The sequence below is a fragment of the Onychostoma macrolepis genome, chromosome 03 (genome assembly GCF_012432095.1).
Source record: "Onychostoma macrolepis isolate SWU-2019 chromosome 03, ASM1243209v1, whole genome shotgun sequence".
In the NCBI taxonomy this organism is placed as follows: Eukaryota; Metazoa; Chordata; class Actinopteri; order Cypriniformes; family Cyprinidae; genus Onychostoma; species Onychostoma macrolepis.
Window position 1 is genome coordinate 3829716 of NC_081157.1, and position 26935 is coordinate 3856650.

At 37.6% G+C, this 26935-nt stretch overlaps 1 protein-coding gene and 2 long non-coding RNA genes across 7 annotated transcripts; 1 reads left to right on the forward strand and 2 right to left on the reverse strand.

Moving 5' to 3' along the window:
• The first annotated feature begins 5709 nt into the window (after positions 1-5709).
• LOC131536449 (macrophage mannose receptor 1-like) lies at positions 5710-25660 on the forward strand. Of its 3 annotated transcripts, none has more exons than XR_009269973.1 (5): positions 5710-6192; positions 21394-21750; positions 23283-23636; positions 23807-24884; positions 25031-25660. XR_009269973.1 is itself a non-coding variant. In XM_058769378.1 (5 exons), exons 3-5 carry the CDS (start codon positions 21516-21518, stop codon positions 24166-24168), a joined length of 951 nt encoding a protein of 316 aa, XP_058625361.1. In that variant the 5' UTR covers positions 18969-19874; positions 20002-20222; positions 21394-21515; the 3' UTR covers positions 24169-25660. The 3 variants fall into 3 exon arrangements, 2 of the variants coding, with proteins under 2 accessions (XP_058625360.1, XP_058625361.1); XM_058769378.1 differs by lacking the exon at positions 5710-6192 and adding exons at positions 18969-19874; positions 20002-20222 and having other exon boundaries at positions 23807-25660; XM_058769377.1 differs by having other exon boundaries at positions 23807-25660.
• On the reverse strand, positions 8215-10157 carry LOC131536452 (uncharacterized). The gene is made up of 3 exons (XR_009269978.1): positions 10075-10157; positions 8957-9072; positions 8215-8351 (listed from the first exon to the last, which is right to left on the reverse strand). It is a non-coding gene; the product is annotated as an uncharacterized LOC131536452 (long non-coding RNA).
• Positions 16777-18582, reverse strand: LOC131536450 (uncharacterized). Of its 3 annotated transcripts, none has more exons than XR_009269976.1 (4): positions 18359-18582; positions 18229-18293; positions 18061-18150; positions 16777-17900 (listed from the first exon to the last, which is right to left on the reverse strand). It is a non-coding gene; the product is annotated as an uncharacterized LOC131536450 (long non-coding RNA). The 3 variants fall into 3 exon arrangements; XR_009269975.1 differs by having other exon boundaries at positions 16777-17987; XR_009269974.1 differs by having other exon boundaries at positions 16777-18150.
• Positions 25661-26935: the final 1275 nt, after the last annotated feature.

The following is a 26935-nucleotide window of genomic DNA, read 5'->3' on the forward strand; positions in this document are numbered from 1 at the left end:
ACCAGAGGCGGATCTGCTCCCAACCCCAGTACCTCCTTATTCAGAGCTGATATTCCCGTAAGTCATCCTCTGAGACCTCTCCTTCAAGCTTCCCTCAATTCGATTCTTCAAGCGGTCTCCCCCAGGACCCTCCAGTCTTACTTAACAGCATGGAAATTCTTTAAAACATTTCACTCTGCTTACAACCTGCTGTTCACCGACTTTTCCCTGCTCTCCATCACCTCCTTCATCTCTCACCTTAACTCTCCTGGGTCGACGGTCTCGCCGGCGAGACGAGCTCTTTTTTTTTTTATCAGTGCAAAAGACACTAAAACTACTCTGTTGATTTTGGTCACACAAATAAGTGTTATACATCAATCGAAACTGTTAAGTGTCTACTTTTATTTGCGTACACTCACAATAACAACAAAGCTTTGTGCTTTTGGAAAATAAAGAAAACAAACAGGGTGTGCTGTCTGCCGCCTTGGTCTGCGTGATCTTCATTTAGAAATGCGTCATTAAAATGAACTTGAAACTAAGCAAATATTCCACAAAGAAACATGAGAGAGATATCTATAGAAAGCTTGAATTGTCTACTTTTAATCTAAGCAAGTCTTATTGAAAACAAATATTCTGTGATAAAGTAATCCATATGAAACCAACGCGATGTCCAGTCTTTCACATCTCCCTTCATTATATCTAATGCGACCACACCCACACGCTGATCGCTAAGATATTAATTGTCCATGTGAAGCACGAGGCATGTAAACACCCACATCACAGCAAACAAAGCAGCGAGACTTTACCTCAAGTTCATCTCGGCTACTGTTCACTTCGCACTGAGAGGAATAAAACAGAATTCACCTCAGAAAAAGAAACGCTGATAGGAATAAGACAGAATTTTGAATCTGTTCAATCAAACCCAATAATTCAGATCCGATTCCCATTTGATTCCCTAACAAGCTAGAAATAAGAGCTAAATTACTACAACTGACAAGCTGCGGTCCATTTGAAATTCATCCATGGGCCGGATTTTGGACACCCCTGTTAATGGTACACTTTTATTAATTAACACTGACAATAAAAACAAAAAATTGTGCCTCTGTTAAATAAAGAAAATAAACAAGATGCATTTGCATTCGTCTCAGTTTCCTTGAACTTGTGGCGCGATACCGAAAATGAAATGGAAGACAGTAGATTTTTTTTTTTTTTGTTAATGTTATTAAAGTAGAAGATATTTCATGTTGGCCTACTTCATTGATTCATTTTATGCATGTCATTTTATTCTGTTTTTCTGTGTTCACAGAAGCGCTGCAGGTGCGTGTTGTGACGATGTGTGAACCCTCATGGTCTGTTGAGCCTGTCCTCCAACAAAAAACGACCCTATAGGTTGTTTGTGCAAGTGTCTTTTTACGACCTATATTTATGTTTTAAAGTTAAGTGCCCTCTAGCACGCGTAAAAATAATGACAGTGTTGTGTTGCGTCTGTCATCATGAATTGACACATGACTGTCATTACCAATCAAAATGCGTGTTTATTTAAATGCAATGTGTGGACTTTTTACACCGATCTCATGGTAATTCGTACATATTTTACTAGGTGGCTAATTCGTAAGAATGACCACACCTAACCCTACCCCTAAACCTAAACCTACCCCTTACAGAAATCATGCAAAATCAAAATCATTTTATGAGCGTGTGCGTTCTCTGGGATCGAACCCATGATCGCATGATCACATGATTACATGATTACATATCGTCTTATAACGCAATGCTCAAACCAACTGAGCTACACGAAATCCAAATTATAATCCAGATAAAAGAGTACAAAACATTCACATGAAAATGTCCTGTTTCCAATAGGAGCGCAGTTGTAGTATACGCTCTGATGGGTCGTATTTCAGGGATTTGGACAAACGACCTATACGGGCGTATTGGTTGGAGGACAGGTTGGGTCTGTTGTTTATGCTGTTATTTGCACATGCGTAAACCCCTGGAAAAAATGTGTTTTTTAATGGCCACATACACTTTTCCATTCTAAATTAAATTTAGAAACTTATATGACACCAAATTTTTTGATAGCGATTCAGTTTTAAAATTTTTGATTTCAATTTCGATACCACAGCAAAAACTACTAGCCTAAGAAATATAAAGTTCATTAAAATATAAACATCATTAAAGACAAGTAAACAGTCAGTAAATAAGAACAAATGAACAAATTACAAGTAATAGTACAAATAAATAAATGGCAGCGGCTATTTGAACTAAGTGTAAATAGCATTTATATCATATTTACACTGTGCAAATAGCAATGGATTCTATTAACACTAAGTGAAAATAGCAGTATTTTTTAACGATATGCTATTTACACTAAGTGCAAATAGTTATATATTCTATTTACCGCACACTATTAAAATAGCAAGATTTTCTGCTATTTATACTACTTATTGCAAATAGTGGCAATTATCTGCACCTCAGTATTGTAGTACATTATAAAACAGTACGCAATAATAACGTATTGAGTGTAAATTATAGTTTTAATTCTAATTATTAAATGGATGCCACCTTACTGGGACAATAAAGCCCTCCCTACACCTACCCTAACCCTACCCGATACTTTATTTTCAAATTTTTGATTATTTTCAAATTTTTATTGAAAATAAATACCTTTCCGATGTGATATGAGATTTGAAAAGGGAGAAAAAAAGTTCGGCAAAAGGCGGGTTCGAACTCAGGTCAATCGCGTTAAAAAGCACAGGCCTTACCATCTATGCCACTGATACAGACAACATGATCTCACAGAATTCCGTGTAATGTTCAAGGACTTAATTAACCCCGAATCTGTGGTGGCATCACGGAATCGCAGAAAATTCCGTGATGTGCTCACAGAAAAAATTCCGTGATGGGCTCACAGAAGGCATCAGCCGTGGTCCATGCACGGATTCACTGGTTCAACACCAGCGCTGCATCGGACCATGTAAAAAGAGTGACTCCGATGCAGTTATACTTTCACTGGAGTACCTGACCCCACCCCTACCCTAAACCTACCCAGTTCTGAACAATAATGATGACGATAAATTTCCCAGTATCGCGTCGGCATATTGATGCTAAGGGTTTCCGTGCGTGGAGCACGGCTGATGCCTGTCACTGACTTACATTGGTATCACTTCTGTGAGCCCATCACGGAATTTTTTCTGTGAGCCCATCACGGAATTTTCGGCGATTCCGTGATGCCACCACAGATTCGGAGGTTAATTAAGTCCGTGAACATTACACGGAATTCTGTGAGATCAGGATACAGATGTTAAATGAGCGTCTTTTTTCAGTGTTGACTATCCCAATCACACATTGGTGGGCGGAGTTAGTGTAAATAGCCTCTGCCAACAAGGCGGGCTATTTGCACTTAATGTAAATAGACACTCCGTAAATAAATAGAACAAAGATACAAATTAAATTATGCTTTAGGTTTTTTGGTAACACTTTATAATAACTGCACACTATGAATCATTAGGTAAGCATTAGTAAATAGTAGTGCTGTCAATGGATTAAAAAATTGAATCGTGTTAATCACAGTCATGGACTGTGATTAATCATGATTAACCGCAAATTTAAAATACTAGGATTTACCTGTAAATGTGTTGAAAAAGAAATGCATGACAAACTAGCTTAACCTTCCACGCTGCGGTGACGGGAAGAAGTTGGGGTCAAACCTTATCAAACGATTAATTTGCGTTAAAAAAATATTAACGCGTTAAAATTTTTTGATTAATCGCATGCGTTAACGCGTTAACATTGACACCCCTAGTAAATAGTCAGTTCATCCTTTAGAAAGCATTGTCCCAACATTAAGTCATTAGTAACTATAAATGCCTTGTTCTTGATTTAAGCACATCTATTACAAAGGAGATTTAAAGGCTCAGTTATCTTCCTAACAGAAAAAATAAACAAACACAACAAAGAGGGATACAGAACTCAGAAATATTTATTTCAAGATGCAAAAAAAATGAAACTGTACAACTGTACACTTGAATTTTAATTTTTTTTTTTCTATGAAATTGCAGAGGTTTATTTTTCATTTTTTTATCAAGTGTACAGTTGTACAGTTTCATTTAGTTTAGCCCACGTCTCCTCGTTCTTCGTTCTGCCACAGTTGGCTACCATGACAGGGTGAGGCTGACAGGTTTATAGATTTTAATCAGATAATTACCTTCTTGTTTGGTATTTTGCCATCTAACTAGATGTATTTCTGTGGACGTTTTTCTTCCGTTGAAAAAGCTTTCATGGATCATTTCCTTTTCCTGATAGAGTGTTATAAATATAAGAACAGAAATCCAGCTGGCTTCAGACTTCACTCGAAGACATTACTAGACAACTTAATTTCTTAACATACCATAGACTGCGTGGAAACTGAAAAAAAATAGGTTGAGAACCACTGTCTTAATCGATACCAGACCATTGTGTCAAATGGACTGATAATATAGGTGTTTAACTTTAGTGATATTAAACTTTCCCTCGTAAAAATTCTTTACTATTTGCCATATAAACCAAGACAAATTGTAATGTAAAGAAGTATGCCAGTCATTTATTGAGTGGTGCGGTGTTGCGGACGGGTTTGGTGGGCCGCTCTTTTGGCACAGAGCAGCCCACCAAACCCGGTCCGCAACACACTGCACCACTCAATAAAGTTGAAGCTGTTTGGCTGTTGCACTGGGTCATCAGTCTGTGATGGCACTCAAAGGCCTGATGTTGTGGTGTATGGTCTCCGTTGTTTCTCTGCCTCTCCTCAGTCTGGCTTTTGATTGCTCCTGCCTCAGTTCTGCATTTCAGGATGTTCTCTTCACACTCAGGAAAAGTCTCAAGTGAAAGATTCACCTTTTCCTGCTTTAAGTCAGTCTTTCTCCATGCAGAAGTGTGCACTTCTCTTTCTGGAGGGTAGCTGAAAGTCCATCCGCCCCTCCCTCTTCTTCTCTCTGCTTCTCCACTTTGTTAGACAGACTCCAGTTCATTGCTTCTCTTTGTCAAGGCACTGTTCCGAATCCATCTGAAATTTTAACACTCAGAGACTGCATTAAGCACGTGCAAGGGGCAGTCGTGGCCTAATGGATAGAGAGTCAGACTTGTAACCCGCAGGTTGGAGTCTCAGGTCCGGCAGGAATTGTCGGTGTGGGGAAGTGGAATACCAAAACTGAGGTTAAACCTTGAGCAAAGTAACGAACCCCCAACTGCTCCCCGGGCACCGCAGCATTGGTTGGCCATTGCTCCGGGTGTGTGTTCACTACTGTGTGTGTGCACTTGGATGGGTTAAATGCAGACCACAAATTCCGAGTATGGGTCACCAAACGTCACTTCACTTCAATCTTATTCTTATTCATCTATTAAGATTGGTCATTAAATAATAAATGTAGATCTTATTTTAATTAAATGCAGCTGTTGTAGTGATGGAGTGTATTTCATTATAATTTCACATTTTCATGAGTTTAATGTTTCTTTATTTAAATGAATTTTCTGCTCTTGTAACTCATGTAAATGCATTTATTTGCCAGTGAATGTAATTTACTTTGTTATATAAGCTGATATTATATGAAGCAAGGGCAATGGTGCACTTGCATACAGTACATAGTGAAATAATGTGGACGTTCTCTGTACCTGTGATTTCCATAAATAAAGAGCTGAGTGTTGTTACATTGTGCACATAGTGCTCATGAAGCACCAGATACTGTGCTAATGGTGACAGAATATGTTCAAATTTTGTGACAATATTGTTCTCTGTTTGGGATACAGAAACATGCTCAAGGTGGAAAACGTGGAAAACAAACAATAAGATGAGAAAATCCAAAGGTTGAGGGATTTTTCCTGTGAAGTCGCTGTGGAAATGCAGTACTACATTACTGAACATACAGAGCCTCCAGTCTCTACCACATTCAAATTAACACACAAATTAACAGCCACAAAGATCAACACATGAAAGAGGAAGAAAAATGAAAAAGCCTTTTGTTCTAGAGTAATAAACAAATGATGTAATGAATGGGGGAGGAGAGAAGATAATAAAAACAAAGTTTAAATAATTATCAGACTCAGTACAGAAACACATGACCTCTAATGTAAGAACAACTCGCGCATCAAATAGAATTAGTCTTTTGAAATATTAATATTCTTTAAATTGTGTTTCTTCAGAAATGGACCAAACTCTATATTTCATTCTTCTTCTAGTTGGTGAGTGTGTTTGTGGTTTATTTATGGTTTCTAGTTTCATTAGGTTTTGATCCTGTTATGAAAAGCATTAAAAGGCTGCTTGATTGTGATTTCTCTTTTTTAACTTTAGTTAGTGTTTGAGCATAAACAATATCTGCTTAGTTACGACGCTGAAAGTTCAATGCAAACGGAGATTAGGGCTGCATATCACTACTGATTATTTTGGCAATCGAGTAATCAGTAGATTATTCTGATGATTAATTGAGTAATCGGATAATTATAGGGCCCTTTGATTTCCGTAATGTGGAAAACGCAGACGGAATCGAGGAATCCAGTCATAAAAACAGAATTTACTGTTTATTTTTGGATGGATAAATCAGTACACTTAAACCAAAACATGATATGGACTAGTGTCTGTGAATATTAAGTCACAAATATACTATTTAAATGTGAATTCTGCATGTTCTGCGTGTCTTTATATGAATGAATGGCACATACACGCGGTTTCATTTACTACACGCATACTGAAGCATGTCTGATGCTTGCTGTGTTTTCAGCCTTGGCTGCCTCCATATATGAGCACATGAACGCGTGAATATAATCTCAAGAACTACTTTTGTGGAAAAACTGTTGTCATATCTTGTTTTTTCATTAACTGTTCCCATCTGCCCTGCCATGACCTGCCCAACTCAATCCGAGCAGCTGAATCCTTAGCCATCTTCAAGAACATTTACATTTACATTTACATTTACATTTAGTCATTTAGCAGACGCTTTTATCCAAAGCGACTTACAATTGGGGAATACATCGAGCGATTAATCTTGAAGAGGCAATCAGACATACGAAGTGCTTGCAACACCAAGTCTCAGACATTGTTCAAATAAATACAAACTACCAAAGGAAGGAATAAGTAAAGATAATTTTTTTTTTTTTTTTTTTTTTTAAGTTTAGGATGAAGTCAAGTGCTGTCGAAAGAGATGAGTTTTCAGTTGTTGCTTGAAGATTGACAGGGATCCAGCATTCCGGATAGAGGTGGGAAGATCGTTCCACCAGCCAGGAATGGTGAATGAGAATGATCTAGAGAGTGATTTTGCGCCTCTGTGATGGTATCACGAGGCGTCGCTCACTAGCAGATCTCAGATTTCTGGAGGGATGTAGTTTGTTAATAGAGAGTGCAAGTAAACGGGTGCTGAGCCAGTGGTTGTTCTATATGCAAGCATCAGTGTCTTGAACTTGATGCGAGCCGTGATTGGTAGCCAGTGCAGGGAGATAAAGAGAGGTGTAACATGGGCTCTTTTGGGCTCGTTGAAGACCAGTCGTGCCGCTGCATTCTGAATCATTTGTAGAGGTTTGACTGTATTAGACGGAAGTCCAGCCAGAAGAGCATTGCAATAGTCCAGCCTAGAAATGACAAGGGCCTGGACAAGAAGTTGTGCAGCATGCTCTGTCAGAAAGGGCCTGATCTTTCTGATGTTATATAGTGCAAACCTGCAAGATCGAGCAGTTTTGTAATGTGGTCTTTGAAGGTCAGCTGATCATCAAAGATTACACCAAGATTTCTGACCGAAGTTGATGGGGTTATTGTTGATGAACCTAACTGGATCGTGAAGTCATGCTGTAGAGTCGGAGTGGCAGGGAGGACAAGAAGCTCAGTCTTTGCCAGGTTGAGCTGCAGGTGATGTTCTTTCATCCATGCCGAGATGTCCGCCAGGCAACCTGAGATCCTTGCAGTTACCGTTGGATCATCTGGTTGAAAAGAGAGGTAGAGCTGTGTGTCATCAGCGTAGCAATGGTATGAGAATCCATGTGCCTGTATGATGGGACCCAGTGATGTAGTGTATGTGGAGAAGAGGAGGGTCCAAGAACTGATCCCTGAGGAACCCCAGTGACCAGTGTATGTGCTTTGGATACCTCACCTCCCAGGCCACCCTGAAAGACCTACCAGTGAGATAGGATTCAAACCAGCGAAGTGGAATGCCAGAGATGCCCAGTGATGAGAGGGTGGACAGGAGTATCTGATGATTGACAGTGTCAAAAGCGGCAGATAGGTCCAGCAGAATGAGGACTGATGATTTGGAATGGGCTTTTGCAATTCGCAGGGCTTCAGTGACCGAGAGAAGCGCAGTCTCAGTTGAATGGCCCCTCCTGAAACCTGACTGTTTAGCATCCAGTTTGTCGTTCTGTGAAAGAAACAGTGAGACTTGGTTGAAGACAACTCGTTCAAGTGTTTTCGCTATGAGCGGAAGGAGAGAGACAGGTCTGTAGTTTTCTATAAGAGAAGTGTTTAATGTAGGTTTTTTGAGCAGTGGGGTTACCCGAGCCTGCTTGAACGCAATGGGGAAGTTACCTGTGAGTAGGGATGTGTTGATGATGTGTGTGAGTGCAGGTAAGAGTGTGGGTGAGATTGCTTGGAGAAGGTGTGAGGGATTGGGTCAAGAGGACATGTTGTAGGATGGTTGGAGAGGAGAAGCTTGGATACTTCAGCTTCAGTGAGTGGACAGAAAGAAAAGATGGGAGTTTTAGCAGTGGATGTGGTAGGGTGAGGGTCCTGTGTGCGTGGAGGTGAAAACTGACCACTGATTGATCTAGTTTTGTCTGTAAAGAAAGTGGCAAAGTCATCAGCTGTAATAGAGGTGGAGGGAGGAGGTGGAGGGGACAGAGGAGGGAATTAAATGTTCTGAAGAGATTACGCATGTCTGGGCGCTGTCGATCTTGTTGCGGAAATGTGAGGATTTGGCAGTGTGGACTTTAGCAGAGAAGGATGTGAGCATAGACTGGTACCTACTGAGGTCCGACAGATCGTTTGATTTGCGCCATTTTCTCTCTGCCGCTCTGAGTGTAGTCCGATGTTCACGAAGAACCTCGGATAACCAGGGGTTGGAAGGAGCAGCCCGTGCGGGCCTAGAGGAGAGAGGACAAATGTCGTCTAGACAAGAGGTTAAGGTAGAGCATAAAGTCTCAGTAGCTGCGTTTACATCCAGAGATGAGAAATGGGTGGGTGAAGGAAGAGGAGGATACCACAGAGGAAAGATGGGAAGGAGAAAGGGAGCGCAGGTTTCGTCTAAAAGTAACTGGTAGGGGTTGGTGGCACAGGAGAAGCAAAGTGTAATGTAAATGTAATGAAGAAATGGTCCAAGTATGTAGCGGTTGTACCAGAATGTTATCTGCAGTACAATTGCGTGTGTAAATTAAGTCAAGTTGGTTGCCTGATTTGTGCGTGCTAGTAGTGGTAAGGCGTTTGAGATCAAGCGAAGCTAGGAGTGCATGGAAGTCTGTAGCATAAGGCTTGTCTAGGTGAATGTTGAAATCACCAAAGACTAGGAGTGGAGTGCCATCCTCCACGAAGAGGACAACAACCCGTCCAGCTCCTCTAGGAAGGTGGCTAGAATTTGGCTAGGGGACGGTAAATGACCACGATCTGGAGTTTTATCGAGCTGATACAGTAATGGCATGAGATTCAAATGAGTTGTAATTGCATAGGGAAGAGCGGGTTGAGTATTTCCAATTGTTAGAAATGAGCAGACCAGTGCCTCCACCCGGCCAACTTGCCGGGGTGTGAGAGAAAGAGAGATTAGTAGAGAGAGCAGCTGGGGTTGCTGAGTCTTCTGGACGAATCCAGGTCTCAGTCAAGCCCAAGATGCTGAGCGTGGATTTTAAAGAAAAGCAGAAATGAAGTCAGCTTTGTTGACAGCTGACTGACAATTCCAGAGACCCACAGAGAAGGAAAGAGGTGTAGTGAAGGAGGTAGAGATAAGGCGCAGGTTAGCAGGATTACGTTGCCGTCTGCGTGGGACGTTAGGCGTGGTTGAGAGAGAACCGAATAGTTTGGAAACACATGATAGAGGTGGCAGGAAAGAGGATGGAAACGGAGAGTGTGTAAGGAAGGGGAAAAAGAAAAGATACTTAAGTGTGTCGCTCGGAGTCGTTGCTCGGTTAAAGTCGCGCAGGAAAAGTCGATGGTCTTTACCCTCGTCTGTCTTCACACGAGGAGGCTGAACGCTTCGCTGATGCTTCCGCGTCAGCGCTCGGACCTCTGATAAATACAGCCTAACACACTACCGTGAAAACAGCTGTGGCCGGCTTCTGATTGGCCCAGCCAATAGCCTTGTGCAAATAACTCAAGAAAACTAACACTTCGCTAGCAAGGAGCACTGAAAATGATCCAGGTTCCTTCTTAGCCGAGGTGCAAATTATTATAATTAACAGAAAGTGCAATCAAACAACGAAACCTCAACGAAAATGCAGAATAGAAATAGAAGGAAACGAAAGTATTCCTTCCCAACAGCAGGTAAATAATTTAAACAACAGATCTATGACTAAGTATCGCAACACTTACGAGCTGCTGTCCGTCTCTTCTGGTGAATATTCGGCTTCTCCCGACTTGTAATAGCGAACAGGCAGTTTAAATACTTTTACAGTCGCTGTGGCGGCTTCTGATTGGCCCAGCCAATAGCCTTGTGCAAATAACTCAAGAAAACTAACACTTCGCTAGCAAGGAGCACTGAAAATGATCCAGGTTCCTTCTTAGCCGAGGTGCAAATTATTATAATTAACAGAAAGTGCAATCAAACAACGAAACCTCAACGAAAATGCAGAATAGAAATAGAAGGAAACGAAAGTATTCCTTCCCAACAGCAGGTAAATAATTTAAACAACAGATCTATGACTAAGTATCGCAACACTTACGAGCTGCTGTCCGTCTCTTCTGGTGAATATTCGGCTTCTCCCGACTTGTAATAGCGAACAGGCAGTTTAAATACTTTTACAGTCGCTGTGGCTTCTGATTGGCCCAGCCAATAGCCTTGTGCAAATAACTCAAGAAAACTAACACTTCGCTAGCAAGGAGCACTGAAAATGATCCAGGTTCCTTCTTAGCCGAGGTGCAAATTATTATAATTAACAGAAAGTGCAATCAAACAACGAAACCTCAACGAAAATGCAGAATAGAAATAGAAGGAAACGAAAGTATTCCTTCCCAACAGCAGGTAAATAATTTAAACAACAGATCTATGACTAAGTATCGCAACACTTACGAGCTGCCGTCCGTCTCTTCTGGTGAATATTCGGCTTCTCCCGACTTGTAATAGCGAACAGGCAGTTTAAATACTTTTACAGTCGCTGTGGCTTCTGATTGGCCCAGCCAATAGCCTTGTGCAAATAACTCAAGACGAAACTAACACTTCGCTAGCAAGGAGCACTGAAAATGATCCAGGTTCCTTCTTAGCCGAGGTGCAAATTATTATAATTAACAGAAAGTGCAATCAAACAACGAAACCTCAACGAAAATGCAGAATAGAAATAGAAGGAAACGAAAGTATTCCTTCCCAACAGCAGGTAAATAATTTAAACAACAGATCTATGACTAAGTATCGCAACACTTACGAGCTGCCGTCCGTCTCTTCTGGTGAATATTCGGCTTCTCCCGACTTGTAATAGCGAACAGGCAGTTTAAATACTTTTACAGTCGCTGTGGTCGGCTTCTGATTGGCCCAGCCAATAGCCTTGTGCAAATAACTCAAGACGAAACTAACACTTCGCTAGCAAGGAGCACTGAAAATGATCCAGGTTCCTTCTTAGCCGAGGTGCAAATTATTATAATTAACAGAAAGTGCAATCAAACAACGAAACCTCAACGAAAATGCAGAATAGAAATAGAAGGAAACGAAAGTATTCCTTCCCAACAGCAGGTAAATAATTTAAACAACAGATCTATGACTAAGTATCGCAACACTTACGAGCTGCTGTCCGTCTCTTCTGGTGAATATTCGGCTTCTCCCGACTTGTAATAGCGAACAGGCAGTTTAAATACTTTTACAGTCGCTGTGGCGGCTTCTGATTGGCCCAGCCAATAGCCTTGTGCAAATAACTCAAGACGAAACTAACACTTCGCTAGCAAGGAGCACTGAAAATGATCCAGGTTCCTTCTTAGCCGAGGTGCAAATTATTATAATTAACAGAAAGTGCAATCAAACAACGAAACCTCAACGAAAATGCAGAATAGAAATAGAAGGAAACGAAAGTATTCCTTCCCAACAGCAGGTAAATAATTTAAACAACAGATCTATGACTAAGTATCGCAACACTTACGAGCTGCCGTCCGTCTCTTCTGGTGAATATTCGGCTTCTCCCGACTTGTAATAGCGAACAGGCAGTTTAAATACTTTTACAGTCGCTGTGGCCGGCTTCTGATTGGCCCAGCCAATAGCCAAGAAACGTCTAAAAACTCATCTCTTCCATCCTTGTTTGACCCTCTAGCTCTAGCACTCTCTATTCTAATTTAATTTTATCTGTCTTCTTTTTATTTAAAAAAAACAAACACACATTTGACCCTCTATCAATTGCTTATTTATTCTCTAACCCCTACCTTTTCTTGTAAAACTAACACTAGCTTTCTTTTTTCTATTTAAAATAATAATAATAATAATAATATATATATATTATAATAATAATTTGTATGTGTACTGCATTAGGCTAACCAAGACTTGTATTAACACTTGCATGTTGTTGCGCTTGTGTTGGTTTTGATTGCTTCTATTGTCCTCATTTGTAAGTCGCTTTGGATAAAAGCATCTGCTAAATGACTAAATGTAAATGTATATCATACATGCTACAAACAGAAACTCGAAGGTCTTCACAGCAACCTGTCAAAATAAAAGTTCAGGTTAACTTAAAGAAACTTCATCAGAAATCAAAAATATATTACTTAATATAATGATAGTATAACTACTACTAATAAATTATAATCAAAACATTGTTTGTTTACAAATATTATGTACCAAAATTTATTTACATTACCAAGAGTCAAGTAAGAAAGACAATCGACAGTCATAAATACTGACGTTGACACACAGGGAAAATATGTTTTGAAATCACTTGTATCCTACCGGATCGAAAAAAATCAAGTTTTTCACTCTGCCTGTGTCAATTTGAGTCTTGTTAAAGTTTTAAATCCTTGCCGTCAAGATGCTCCTCTGTCGGTCACGGATTATGGCAAGTGAAACTTACTGTAAATCTATAGGGGTGGTTGGATTTATTCACGCACATTAAAATATTTATTTAAAGCTTTTTTCTTTTCAGATTCTTATTTACAGCATTAGCATAATCATAGTGTATTAACTTATTGGGAGAAAACCGGTAGTTCTGTGTGAAATCAGACACTGAGCACACCCATATAGCCAAAATGGCATGATCACAACACCTCTGCGAATATTCGACTGTGAGATTGGGAGTCGAATCAAAGCATCGAATCGTCGACTAAATATATATATGAAAATTTGGTAAAATTTGGTAAAAATAAAACAGTAAAACAATTAATTAGACAGAATTTTGATTAATAAAACTGAATTTACTATAGAAAATTATAACAGAAAAAAAAAACTAAATTAATAACAGAAATAAATAAAATGGATTTCATAAGACCCTATAATTATAATAATTTTTTGTAGTAATAAAATAGATGCAACTGAATAATAGCCTTAAAATTACTTAAAATACATATATAATAGCAATAAGGCAATAATAATTAGTTCAGATAAAGTATCAAAAGCAAGTAATCAGGTTTTATTGAAAAAAAACTGTTAAAATACATGCATTATAAACAATAGAGCTAAAGTACTGTATATTACAATTACAACAAAGGCCTGCAGAGGGTGCCAACAGCCTGACAATTGTTTTACACTTTACTACTGTGCAATCTAATTCTTGTTTAATATTAACTAAATATCGTTTAATTCAAATGTCCACTTAATATTTAATATGTGGCCATTTCTTTACGGCAGAAATGCTATAGGCGCTGTAATTTATTGAATATGTGGACATCAAAATGTGTAAACTCATAGCCAGGGTTTGAGCTTTTATTTTGAAATCACGATGAACAGTTAGCATATTGATAAAGACATTGATGTATTCTCCTGAGTTTGTGTAGGTTTACAAATGATTTACTTTACAAATCTGATGAAATGGTGCACGTTGCGTTCCCAGATGAACGTTATAATAAACCCAAACTCACAACAATATGCAGAGATGGACTTTGAGACGCTCCACAGATGTAAACAGTGGTGGACAAAGTACACAAATCAAATACTTGAGTAAAAGTACAGATACGTATTATAAAATATTACTCCAGTAAAAGTAATGCTTTTTCAATTTTACTCGAGTGAAAGTACAAAAGTACTCGATTTTTTTATGTACTTAAGTAAAAAAAAATACTGATAGATTTATTTTGCAATTTTATAAAGACTACTTTATTTAATTTTATTTTAGCACATGTTTTTATAATCCTACAGCCCAAAATACCTGGGATTAGGAAAATATAATTATAATTTCATAATGATTTTTTTCTTCTCAAACCTTGTGGTGTTAAAACACCCCTGGCCAAATTCCCCCAGAGGGCATCACTTCCCACTTTTATAAGTACTGTAGTTACCATGTTCTGAACATCACATCCTTTCTTTTTCCCTCAGATGTAATCTATCTAGGTGCAAAGGGCACCAAAGGCCTGGTATTACACTTACAGGTACATCTCAGAAAATTAGAATATGGTGAAAAAGTTCATTTTTTCATGTAACTTATTTCAAAAAGTGAAACTTTCATATATTCTAGATTCATTACATGTAAAGTAAAACACTTCAAACGTTTTTGGTTTTAAATTTGATGAATAGAGCTTACAGCTCATGAAAGTCAAAAATCAGTATCTCAAAATATTAGAATATTTCCTAAGATCAATCAAAAAAAAAAAAAGGATTTGCAAAACAGAAAAGTTCAAGTTCTTTAAAGTGTGTTCATTTTTGCACTCAATACTTGGTCGGGGCTCCTTTAGCACAAACTCCAGCATCAGTGAGGAGTGGCATGGAAGCGATCAGTCTGTGGCACTGCTGAGGCACTATTGAGCCTTCAGCTCGTCTGTATTGTTGGATCAACTGTTTCTCATTTTTCTCTTGAAAATATCCCGTAGATATCATATGGGGTTCAGGTCAGGCATGTTGGCTGGCCAGTCAAGCACAGTAATATCATGGTCAGGAAAGCACTTGGAAGTCGTTTTGGCAGTGTGGGTAGATGCTAAAGTCCTGCTGGAAAAGGAAATCAGCATCTCCATAAAGCTTGTCAGCAGATGGAAGCATAAAGTGCTCCAAAATCTCCTGGTAGATGGCTGCATTGACTTTGGACTTGATGAAACACAATGGACCAACACCAGCAGACGTCACGGCACCCAAATCATCACTAACTTTGGAAACTTCACACTGGACTTCAAGCAGCTTGGATTGATCCTGTTCCTCTCCAGTCTTCCTCTGGACTCCAGACCTTGATTTCCAAATGAAAAGCAAAATTTACTTTTATCTGAAAAGAGGACTTTGGACCAATTTCTTCCTTCCAGTCAACTTTGCATTTAATATGCTTTGATACAGCACTCTGTAAACAGCCACACCTTTCAGTAATGACCCTCTGTGACTTACCCTCTTTGTGGAGGGTGTCAATGTTCGTCTTCTGGATCATTGCCAAGTCAGCAGTCTTCCCCATTATTGTGGTTTCAAAGAACAAGAGATACCCGGAATTTATACTGTAGGGATGGTCATTTATTCAAACTCAAATGTAAATATTCTAATATTTTGAGATACTGATTTTTGACTTTCATGAGCTGTAAGCTCTAATCATCAAAATTAAAAAAAAAAAAAAAACTTTTACGTTACATGTAATGAATCTAAAATATATGAAAGTTTCACTTTTTGAAATATGTTACAAGAAAAAATTAATTTTCACCATATTCTAATTTTCTGAAAATATCTTCTTAATTTTTGGCCACCTTTTTGAAATAGACATGCTACAGCCTCTTTAATTTCTTCAACAAAAATATGTGGACACCACAACCCTTCCCAAAATTAACAATGGTTTTATCATAGCAAAACTGCTGGTAACACTATTTTAATGGTCCCTTTTGAACATTCTGTCGACACCAATTAATGTTGCAACTACAAACTCTCATTAGAGTATTAGTGGACTGTCTGCTTCATATCTGCTAACTCTTTGTGTTGGTCTCCTAACAGACAATCTACTGACTTGAAGTAACTTTGCAACTACATGTCAACTTATTCGAACCCTAACCATCTACTAATACACTAACACTCTAATGAGAGTTAGTAGAAATGTAGGTGCAACAGAACGTGTTAAAGGGACCGTCAAAATAAAGTGAAACTAAACTGCTTAAATTTTATTTTGTGTGATTTCAGAAAGCTTGAGAGGGGGCACAACAATACTATTCTGCTTAGGGCACCCATTTGGCCAGCGGGGAAGAGATTGTCAAAGAGATGAAGCAACTGCACAAAAAAAAAATAGGAAGGACTCCTTGAAAAGTCAAAAGGTTGACTTGAAAAATGGAAGTGGTTAATCCCAAATATATCATATAGAATTTGAACCTTTGTAATAAATAATTTAGTAGCATGGTCTTTATGGCATAAATTGACCTGCGTCCTCTACGTTTGTTAGCAGGGATTAAAGCAATTTTAGTTGATTTTTTTCTAGGAAAAAAAGTTACATTGGGTACCTCAGAGTGTATTGTTTTTACCCAAAGGAGGACAAGGATTAATACATCTTAAAAGCAGAACAGCAGCTTTTCGTTTACAGTTGTCGCAAAGACTCTTTTTTTAAACTTATCAACTTCAACACAAACACAACACTCCTTCATGGGTACATGCATAACATTTTCCCACAAAGTATAATACAAAAAGTAAAAGCAATTTTGGTCTGGTCAACTGCTTATGATATAAGCAAATATTTGTAAGCATATGTGGCACTCACATAGGTCTAAAAGACCCCAAAATCACAATGAATTTAATCCGACTACGCAACCCTGGTGGAGCGCCAGGGAAATACTCCCAATAAGGACACAGGTACGTTTTACCAATTGAAGGCAAAGAAATAAGATGTAGTGAGACGGGAGTATCAATACAAAAATACACTATTATAAGAACATCAATAAAATTCTCTCTCCCAGGAAACACACCACCAGATTAAAATAACTCTCCAGGGCCAGGCTTAGCGGGAACAGGGCAGGCCGGCTGCAACTCGGGAGATCGTCTAAACCCACAACACAAACACACACAGAGTAAAGGAAATCGTACCAACACACAGCACCCTGTGAAACACACACCACTGAAGGAAAGTGGCTAGCCTCCCCTGCTCCACACAGAGTCCTTACTGGCTCCTGGAGACAAAAATAAGAAACATTAACCAAAAATTACAAAGAATAATAAAGAACGAAAAATAATCAGACTACATTTACAGACACTGGTTGTAGTGACTCGTACTCCGGCCTCCTAAGGGCACAAAATGCAGTGAGAGCAAATAACAGTGCCTGAATGACACCAGAATTACGAAACAATAAATTATGTAAAGAATGTGAACTCTTTACGATGACGCAGTACAATACATGGCACAGAAATATAAAATGAACAATTATAAAGCTGCAAAACAACCACAAATAGCACAAAAAAAAAAAAAAAAAAACACACACAACACTACACATTAACACTGTTGTAAAAGAAGCCCAAAGTACAAAAAAAGGGAAACCACAGCACAATGCGCAAACAAAACCAAACAATTATACTGAAAAAAAACTAAATCATAATAAAACGGATAGATGGCCTAGCAAAAGCACAAAGTCACAAAGATCGGCCCAAACGACCCGCCACACAGAAGCCGGAAGCAATGACGGTCTGTACTCAAAACAAAAATGCCTGCAAGCAAAACAGCAGCAGCGTCACATGTAGGATCTTCGACAAGGGATCAACTTAGAGATTGTGATGTTCCATTCCCCCCTTTACCTTTAACAAAAACAAGTGTTAAACTAAATCTACTAAGTCCCATTTGCAGGAAAGAGAAACAAAACGTACTTACGGTTAGGATTGAACGAAGACCAGCGCAAAGCTATATGGTTACTCCAACAAGTGTCGTGACTCAACGTGCCAGACAGCATTCACGCATCCGCTTGTGTCACCAGAGCAACACAAAATAAATACCACCATCACAAGCGACCGAAAACTTCGATACGAGCACAAAACATACCTGTAAGCGAACTCCGCCACACACTTGCCGCAATGCAGATGCCACCAGCCCCACTCTAAATCAGACTATAAATAGCACAGATTAGCTTCGCTCCATTCACAGCAATACAGTCAATCGAGTCTTATCCTACCTGAACGCAGTGAGGAGCGGAAAGGGGACCGCCAGGAAGAGGAGAGCTCAGAATCAACAGGACACCACCACACCCCTCAATATAAGAGTCCTTAAGTAGTAGGGCTGCTTACATCTGATTGGTCCACCAATCAGATCCAAACCGGGCTAAAAGCAGATAAAACACTTACCCTGCTACACACATACAGTACTCTGAATGCAGGTATATAAACCAGATATTAATCGTTTTTCACCAGTATTTGTATTATACACTTATAATACAATATCGTGTACTAAGACCGGCGGAAAATAAAAAGTTGCGATTTTCTAGGCCGATATGATTAGGAACTATACTCCCAGTCTGGCGTAATAATCAAGGAACTTTGCTTATTATTATAACTAGTTTACCTAGCTGGGGACTACTTTCAGGCGCTGCGTAATATCACTGCACCTGCTGCGGCCATGGTACGGCAGCAAAGTTTCTTGATTATTACGCCGGAATGAGAGTATAGTTCTAGCAAAATCGGACTAGAAAATCACAACTTTTCATTTTCCGCCGGTCTTACTACACGATATAACTACAGAAGAGTCAAGTTTTAAATAGGAAAACTATCGAAACTCTTTGGTCATTTTTGAACGCGATGCTACTGGTCTAATAGGATTCAATGATCTATGCTAAGCTATGCTAAAAGTGCTGTCGCCAGATCCAGAGATCGGCTGAATGGATTCCAAAACGGTAAAACTCAACTTATTAACTCTGGGGGAGTTGGAGAATGAGCCTATTTCCAAAAAGTGGAGTGTTTCTTTAATAAACATATTTATCAAAGGGGAATAATCATTTGTTACTCTTCTGATTTTTGTATCATAATAGTGTCTAACTTGTAAAAACTGCAAAGACTTCTTAATGGTTCAGTAACTTCCAGCTGGAAAGTAGTTGCATGTAAAATATTACAAAAATGTGGAAATGAATATGGACAGGAATCTTTTTTTATGGGTTTTTCAAAGCTGAATATCAATTGAATGCCTATTTTTATCAAAATGTTTTTAAAGTGTGGAATATGTTCAAAGTGCAAAGAGAAGGAACATTTTAAGTCTCTTTACTGGCTCTTGAAGAACCGCTAATATATGGAGCATGCTTTGATTTAACGCTTCCAAAATATGTACAATGGGGAGTCTAGTTCATTTGACTGGACCAGACTTTGTGAATACAGAAAGAGTTGTTTTAAGTTTGAAAATTAAGTCAAGACGATTTGTTTTTCATTTACTAGAAAAATGGAAAAAAAGGTGCTTGACAAGAGCGTTGATACACCATGGCGTAATGTTTTAAAATTGTCTGATGATAATGAAGCAGAATGGAGATCATTGTATAAGCCACGTTAAAGTACTGTACAAGAGTTGGGGACATACAATGGAGACTTTTACATGGTGCAATAGCAGTTAATGCTTTTATTTCAGTTTTAAATCCTGATGTCACGACAGAATGCCCTTTTTGTTTAGAGCGAGAAACTGTTTTTCATGGATTGTTTTAGACTGAAAAGGTTGTTTAGTTTATTACAAAATATATTTTGTAGTTTAATGAATCTTTTTTTATAGATGTATTTATTGTTGCTTTTAAATGTGTTAGGAAAAAGAGGTTTATTTGTCAATGTTTGAATTTTGTTATAGGTAAAACAAAGTAAGAAAAATAAGATCACTGATCTATAATGACTGGATCGCTCACTGCGTTCTAAACTGCCGACAGACAGTGAAGCCACCGGAAGTGTTCGATCCGCCATCTTACTATTCCCTACCAGCAGAGAGCACCATTGAGTCACATGCAAACCGATGACCTAAAATCACCCGATTTGAAGCGAATCAGTCACAGGGGATTCATTTTTGAGTTACGTGTATGTAAATTCATTTTTACTTCAGATGTTATCTGCAATGTTTATATGGTCTTTTTGGGCAGGATAAGCAATATATTTAAATCGTTTAGGTCTGCTGCGCACTGCCGACACAGGCAATGTTAACTGATCCAACACAAAATATAGCCTATTTCTTTATGTACGTAATTATTCAGGAATTATTAAACATGAACGTATTAGTATGTTTATCAAGTTCATCTGATGTTCAATTCAATTCAAGTTTATTTGTATAACGCTTTTTACGATACAATTGTTGCAAAGCAGCTTTACAGGAAATTAATTTTCTACTATATATATATATATACACATACTTCACGTCCATGACGTCATGAGAAATCCAGTTCTCTATTATAGATCAGTGGTTCAGACCAAGATATTAATGCTGTTTTTAGTTATAGTTAAATCCAGAATACTCATTGATTTTCATTTTTACACTTCCATGGATGATCTAATTACATTTGAAATGAAATGGTGTAAAAATGAACTCAGTAGTTCACTGAACAATATATTTTATTTTTTAAGAAACAGAACATTTTGTTACAGTAAACATGTCAAGCTAAATAATTAAAATAAATAATTGAATCCTTCTTAATTAAATTAAGTGAGTCTAAACCTGCAGCTCAACAATAATCAGAAAATAAATAAATTATTTTCTGTAAAAAAAAAAGAAAAAGAGATCCTTATAAATAAAAAAAATAATGCAGTCACTTAAAGTGAGCCTAAACCTGCAGCTCAATAATCAGAACCATAATCAAAATAATCATAATTTCTGTAAATAAATAAATAAAACAGGATCTTAGGAACGTAATCTGCTATTCGGGGCGGCGCTGTTAGAGTGTTGTACGGAGAGAGACCGTGTGTGTGTGTGTGTGTGTGTGTGTGTGTGTGTGTGAGACACACTCGTGTGCGCTATCTCTCTCCTTGTGTGTGCACACATCCTCTTACCTCAGCCTCCAAATTTATATTCGTATATTTCTGAGGGAGGGACAGAGCAGTGTACAATAAAGGTAAATTATGTAAAAAAAACAATGCATTGTTTGTTTGTTTTTTAAATGAAGTATTAACACATGTTAGACTGCAGCCCTTAAACACAATCAAGCCTAGAAAAAAAAACAGTCAACCACCCCTTTAAATCAGACCCTCTCTTCCACAGCTCTCTGCTCCGTATCTGAATGTGTTCAGCGTCAGTATCACTTTATAAATCAGAGGAAGACCTGGACTGAAGCTCAGAGATACTGCAGAGAGAATTACACAGATCTGGCCACAGTTGACAGCATGAACGACATGAACGAGCTGAAGAAGAGTGTGAATGATAGAAGTGTTCAGTATGTCTGGATTGGGCTGCAGAAGACGGGTCGTGATGAATGGCAGTGGTCTTCAGGTGAACCTGTGCTCTATCAGAACTGGGAACGTACACAACCAGAAGGCAGAGATTATTGTGCTATGATGTTAAATGGACAATGGCATGATTACCCATGTAGTAAGACCCAGCCTTTCATCTGCAATAACAGTGAGTACAAACACCTGATGTAATAATTATTTAGCAAAAGACACTTCTTATGAAAAATTTAAACACGACAACAGTAAATGCGAGAGATGGAATGGAGCAGGTATGAAATTCAGCGTGTTGCGTTCATGTTCTGGGTTCATCTGCTTACCTGTACATACAGTACATAGTAGGCCTATATATTTTTTATAAACTATACCGAATTTTACCTTTTCATATCACAGTTTTTTATTGTAATAATAACAAACAAATATTACAGTAGCTATAAAACAAAGAGAAAATACAGTACGAACATAACATACAAAAATCCTTTCAATACTAAATGAGTTATGGTTTAACAGGCCTAGTTCTTTTTCATTTCACTGTCTTCATTCAATAAGCCACTTAAGTTAAACTTTTTTTATAATAGTTTTCTATGGGAGGAAAATGCATAATGTGAAAACTTCGAGAGTTGCTTTCATATTCTGGACACATGCTAACTTGTAGGCCTATATAGTTTGCAACATTAATAAGGTGTATACTGAGTTTTGTCTTTTAATATTACGTGCTTAATTTATTAAGCCACGTTAATTATTTTTATAACTATTTTCTATGGGAGGAAAATACTTAACATGAAACTGTGCATTGCTTTCATGTTCTGGGCTCCTCTGCCTGCAAAGTCCTTTTAAAAAGGCAAATAATATCCACGTAGCTTTAAGGTGAATATAATATTAGTCACATCAACATTAGTATTGTTAATTTTTTTAATTGTTGTTGGTCATTTAAATGTATGTTTTTTTTAAATGACAAGTATTGGAATCGGTATCGCCGATATTGGCCATGTATTTACTCGGTATCGGATCGATACTGAAATTTGCAGTACCGCACACCCCTATTATGTTGCTTCTACCGGGTGTTTATTGCTGTAGATATGCAATGCTGAGAGCGGCGCCCTCTTCTGGAGACGGGGCGGGAATATGCAGCTCATTTGCATTAAAGCTATTCACTCCATTCACTTTTTTAGACACACCCCAAAAATGTAATTTTCCAGCTGTTATAATAAATGATCTGTGGGGTATTTTGGGCTGAAACTTCACAGACACATTCTGGGGACACTCAAGACCAATATTACATCTTGTAAAAAGGGGCATAATAGGTGCCCTTTTATAGTTTAACAATATAAATATTATTTACTAATTTATTTATTCTTTTATTTTCAGATTTTTCCCTCTTTTTTATTTCCTGTCTCTCTCACACACATTTCTTCTTCTCTATCTCATGCTTATTCAGACTCATGCTTTACATATTTTTAGATTTATACAAGATACACATATAACACAACCTCACTCCCACACTTCACATTTTTATCTCATTTTATCGCATTTAAATCATTTTTATTCAGCATGTGTCCATAACTGTAGTGGTACAAATTACTTACCTTTAAAGCTATTCAATTATAAACTCAACTATAAGCTCATCACATTGTCTTTAAATGATCTATTTTTTATTGTAAGTTTTTGAGAGATACTTGAACATTGCTTCTGTTTTTCTTGAAGCGAACACAGGACTCGTCTTTGTCAAACAGCAGATGAACTGGACAGACGCTCAGAGTTACTGCAGACAGAATCACTCTGATCTGGTCAGTGTGAGAAACCAGAATGAGAGTCAACAGGTTCAGCAGTTCATTAGTGATAGACAGTTATCTGGATCACATGTCTGGATCGGTCTGTTCAGAGTCAGAGACTCATGGCAGTGGTCAGATCAGAGTAACTCCTCATTCAGATACTGGGACACTGATCAACCTAACATTAATGTACATGATCAAAACTGTACAGGGATCAAACATGACTCTCAGGGACTATGGCATGACATCTATTGCACCAGTCAATATCCTTTTGTGTGTCATGAAGGTGAGTAGATCCTCACAAAAACACACACAATCCATCCATCAATCACCTCCAGATCACTTAACGTTAACGGTACATGTCTGACATGACAAATTCATCCTCAGTGTTTGTTCTGCATGTTGTGTTTGATCAGTCTCTCTCTAGTTTCTGCTTGTGGTTTGTTTGGTTTCCAGATAAACTGATTGTGATCACAGAGAGTCTGACGTGGGCTGAAGCTCTGAGATACTGCAGACAGAATCATGTGGATCTGGTCTCGGTTCATTCAGAAGAGATTCAGCATCGTGTGATGAACGTGGTTAAACAGGCGTCTACTGCAGAGGTGTGGTTGGGTTTACGTTACTCTCGTATTTTGGGCATCTGGTTCTGGGTGAGTGGAGAGACCGTGTGCTATCAGAACTGGGCTCCAGGGAACGGCTCATCAGAGGAGGACTGTGAACACACAGTGAGATCTGGAGCAGTTCAGTCTGGAGGAGATCAGCGCTGGATCAGCCGTCCTGAACACCACAAACTCAACTTCATCTGCAGCAGATATTAAGAGTGAATGGATACACAGACCTTTCATTTAAGATAACAAATGTATGTGTGTTTTCTGTTGATGTACTATTCTGTGGGTCTGTTTATTCCATTTTAAGAGCCTCTCCGGTCAGAACTGCTTTTTTAGATGCTTTCCACATGTGCTTTCTGTTATTTATTAACTGCAAAATTATGAGACATTCATCTGACAATTTAATTTTATGAGTCATATGGGCATCAAATTCACTCATTATCAGAGAAACCTTTGTACTGTTTTCTTTCAGTTTCATCATGGGATGAATGTTTGCTCTTATCAATGTACAATTCAATTCATTAATGTAACTGAAAAGTATGATTTTTTTCTAAATTTTTTTTATTGTTTTAAGTATCTCTCTATGCTGGTGTGGCTATTTCTCTCTGTTTGAAGACTTTTATGTATTATAATCATCTTTAGAAGTGGTTAAATGTGATTCTGTGAGCAGCAGCTCTTGAGAAGAATGTTCTTTGTGTCTTAGAGACAAATCTAGTTTATTTTTTAAAATGGCAGAAGTAAAGGTTGGGGATGAAATATTGTGTGTTTGATCCCATCCAGGCAAAAACAAGAACCATGAGATGAGCTGATGTTCTTATAGAAATAACTGTAAATGAGTGTACTGTATTATAGCGCCACTTAGAAAATAACTGATTTTCTGGAGCTCGGCCATCCAGCTACACAGACTGTCAGCACACTCTCAACAGGTACATTTATTTCTTCAAAATATTCATTATTTAATTATTACATAGGTTTATGCATAAACAGTTTAAGCAAAACAAATATGTCAAAAGTGTTTATATCTGAGAACCTCTTATACACCTATTACACTTTATACACTTTTTTCCTAAAGTTGGCAACCCTAATGACGACAGATCCAATGAGAACCAACGAGGACTGTGTGCAGCTTCATCAATGTAATGGCACTCACTTCACGTGCTTATAAAGCTTACCCTCTTTTCCAAAAAGTAATTGTGTAAAAATAATTCATGAAGAAATGAATATCTAATTGCTAAGTCTGTCTGGTGTTTTTTGATTTGATCTTTTTCTGAATATATGGAGATTCTGAGGTGAGCGTTTGGAGTTGATCCTCCCAGGATTTACTTTGGTTTAAACAGTTGCATTGTTGAGTTGTGTTCGTGTCTGATTTATGTTTAATTTATTAATATTAATCATTTATGTTAACTGTATGTATTTGTATTTTTGAGATTATTGGCTTAATTTGATTTTTGGCATTGCATTGATTAACCTTGAGCTTTGGATAATTTCCACTGCAACACAATCACATTTAACCAATTTATTTATGGGTTAAACACATGTGTGTTTATTTTACACACACATGAAAAATAGTACGAATAAATGCATAACAGACAAGAACAATGCCTCATAATCAGATGCAGTCAAAAGTCTGATTTTAAAAAGATTTAATAAAATTTAATTTTATGGAATGAAAAATAAAGGTAATTTGCAGCTTTTTATCTTACATTCATTCTGACTTTTTTTTCTCAGAATTGCGAGATATAAACGATGCAAGTTATGAATTTTATAATTGTGAGATAAAAAGTTATTTATTTAATTATTATATCTTTATTTAGTGGCAGAAACGAGCTTCCATAGGAAATAGCCCACAAGGTGGGAGCATTGTATTGTATTATAGCAAGAGATCCATGATGATGATGATGATATTCTGCTGTGTTCAGTGATGAGCGCCAATGTATTATTTTAAGCAGCGGCTATTTGCACTAAGTGTTATAGCAATTAGATTATATTTACACTAAGTGCAAATAACATATTTTCTTAGTGTAAATAGCATATCGTTAAAAAATACTGCTATTTGCACTTAGTGTAAATAGCATCTATCGCTAATAGATGCTATTATAAAGCTCAACTTGACTTGAACTTGTGCAAATAGCTATAGATTCTATTTACACAATGTTAAAATAGCAAGATTTTCTGCTATTTATACTACTTATTTCAAATAGTGGTAATTATCTGCACCTCAGTATTGTACTACATTATAAAACAGTATGCAATAATAATGTATTGTGTAAATTATAGTTTTAATTAAAATTTTTAAATGGATGCCACCTTATTGGGACACTACACCTACACCCTACACCTACCCAATATTTATTTTCAACTTTTTAATTATTTCCTTCATTTTTAATGAAAAGAAATGGGTAACACTTTACAATAACAGTACATGAATTATCATGTACTAATACCTTAATTAATAATTACTTGACTATGAACTAATGAAGAGTTAAGACATGTATTAATCAAGAACTAACTTAACTACGACATGAGTCATATGAATTACCGCATGAATAACACCACCTTAATTACATGTTAGTTCATGCATGTTAGTTAATGTATTAATTAACACTTTGGGGTAAACTAAATCAAACATGCTCTAGAAGAAAGATTCATGAAAATGGCACACTGCAAAATTGTTTATAAATTTGCCACCTGCAGCTATGTCACAAACATCAGTAAATGACAGTGGATTTCTTGCAATATTTATGTTTAACCTAACTCATCCAACGCACAATGATGCATTCATAATTAAAAACAACTTCATCTCATCCTGTTTCGAGTGATTCCACTGCTGCCCTCCTACAATAATGTATTCATTAAGCAGATGCAATTTTCCAAATTAAAATCAGTGTTAGCATAGAGATGATGGTTATGTTATGGATTGGTTTACTGTCTTTATATCATAATAATGCACTGAAATCAGACGTTTGTCTTGTGTTCT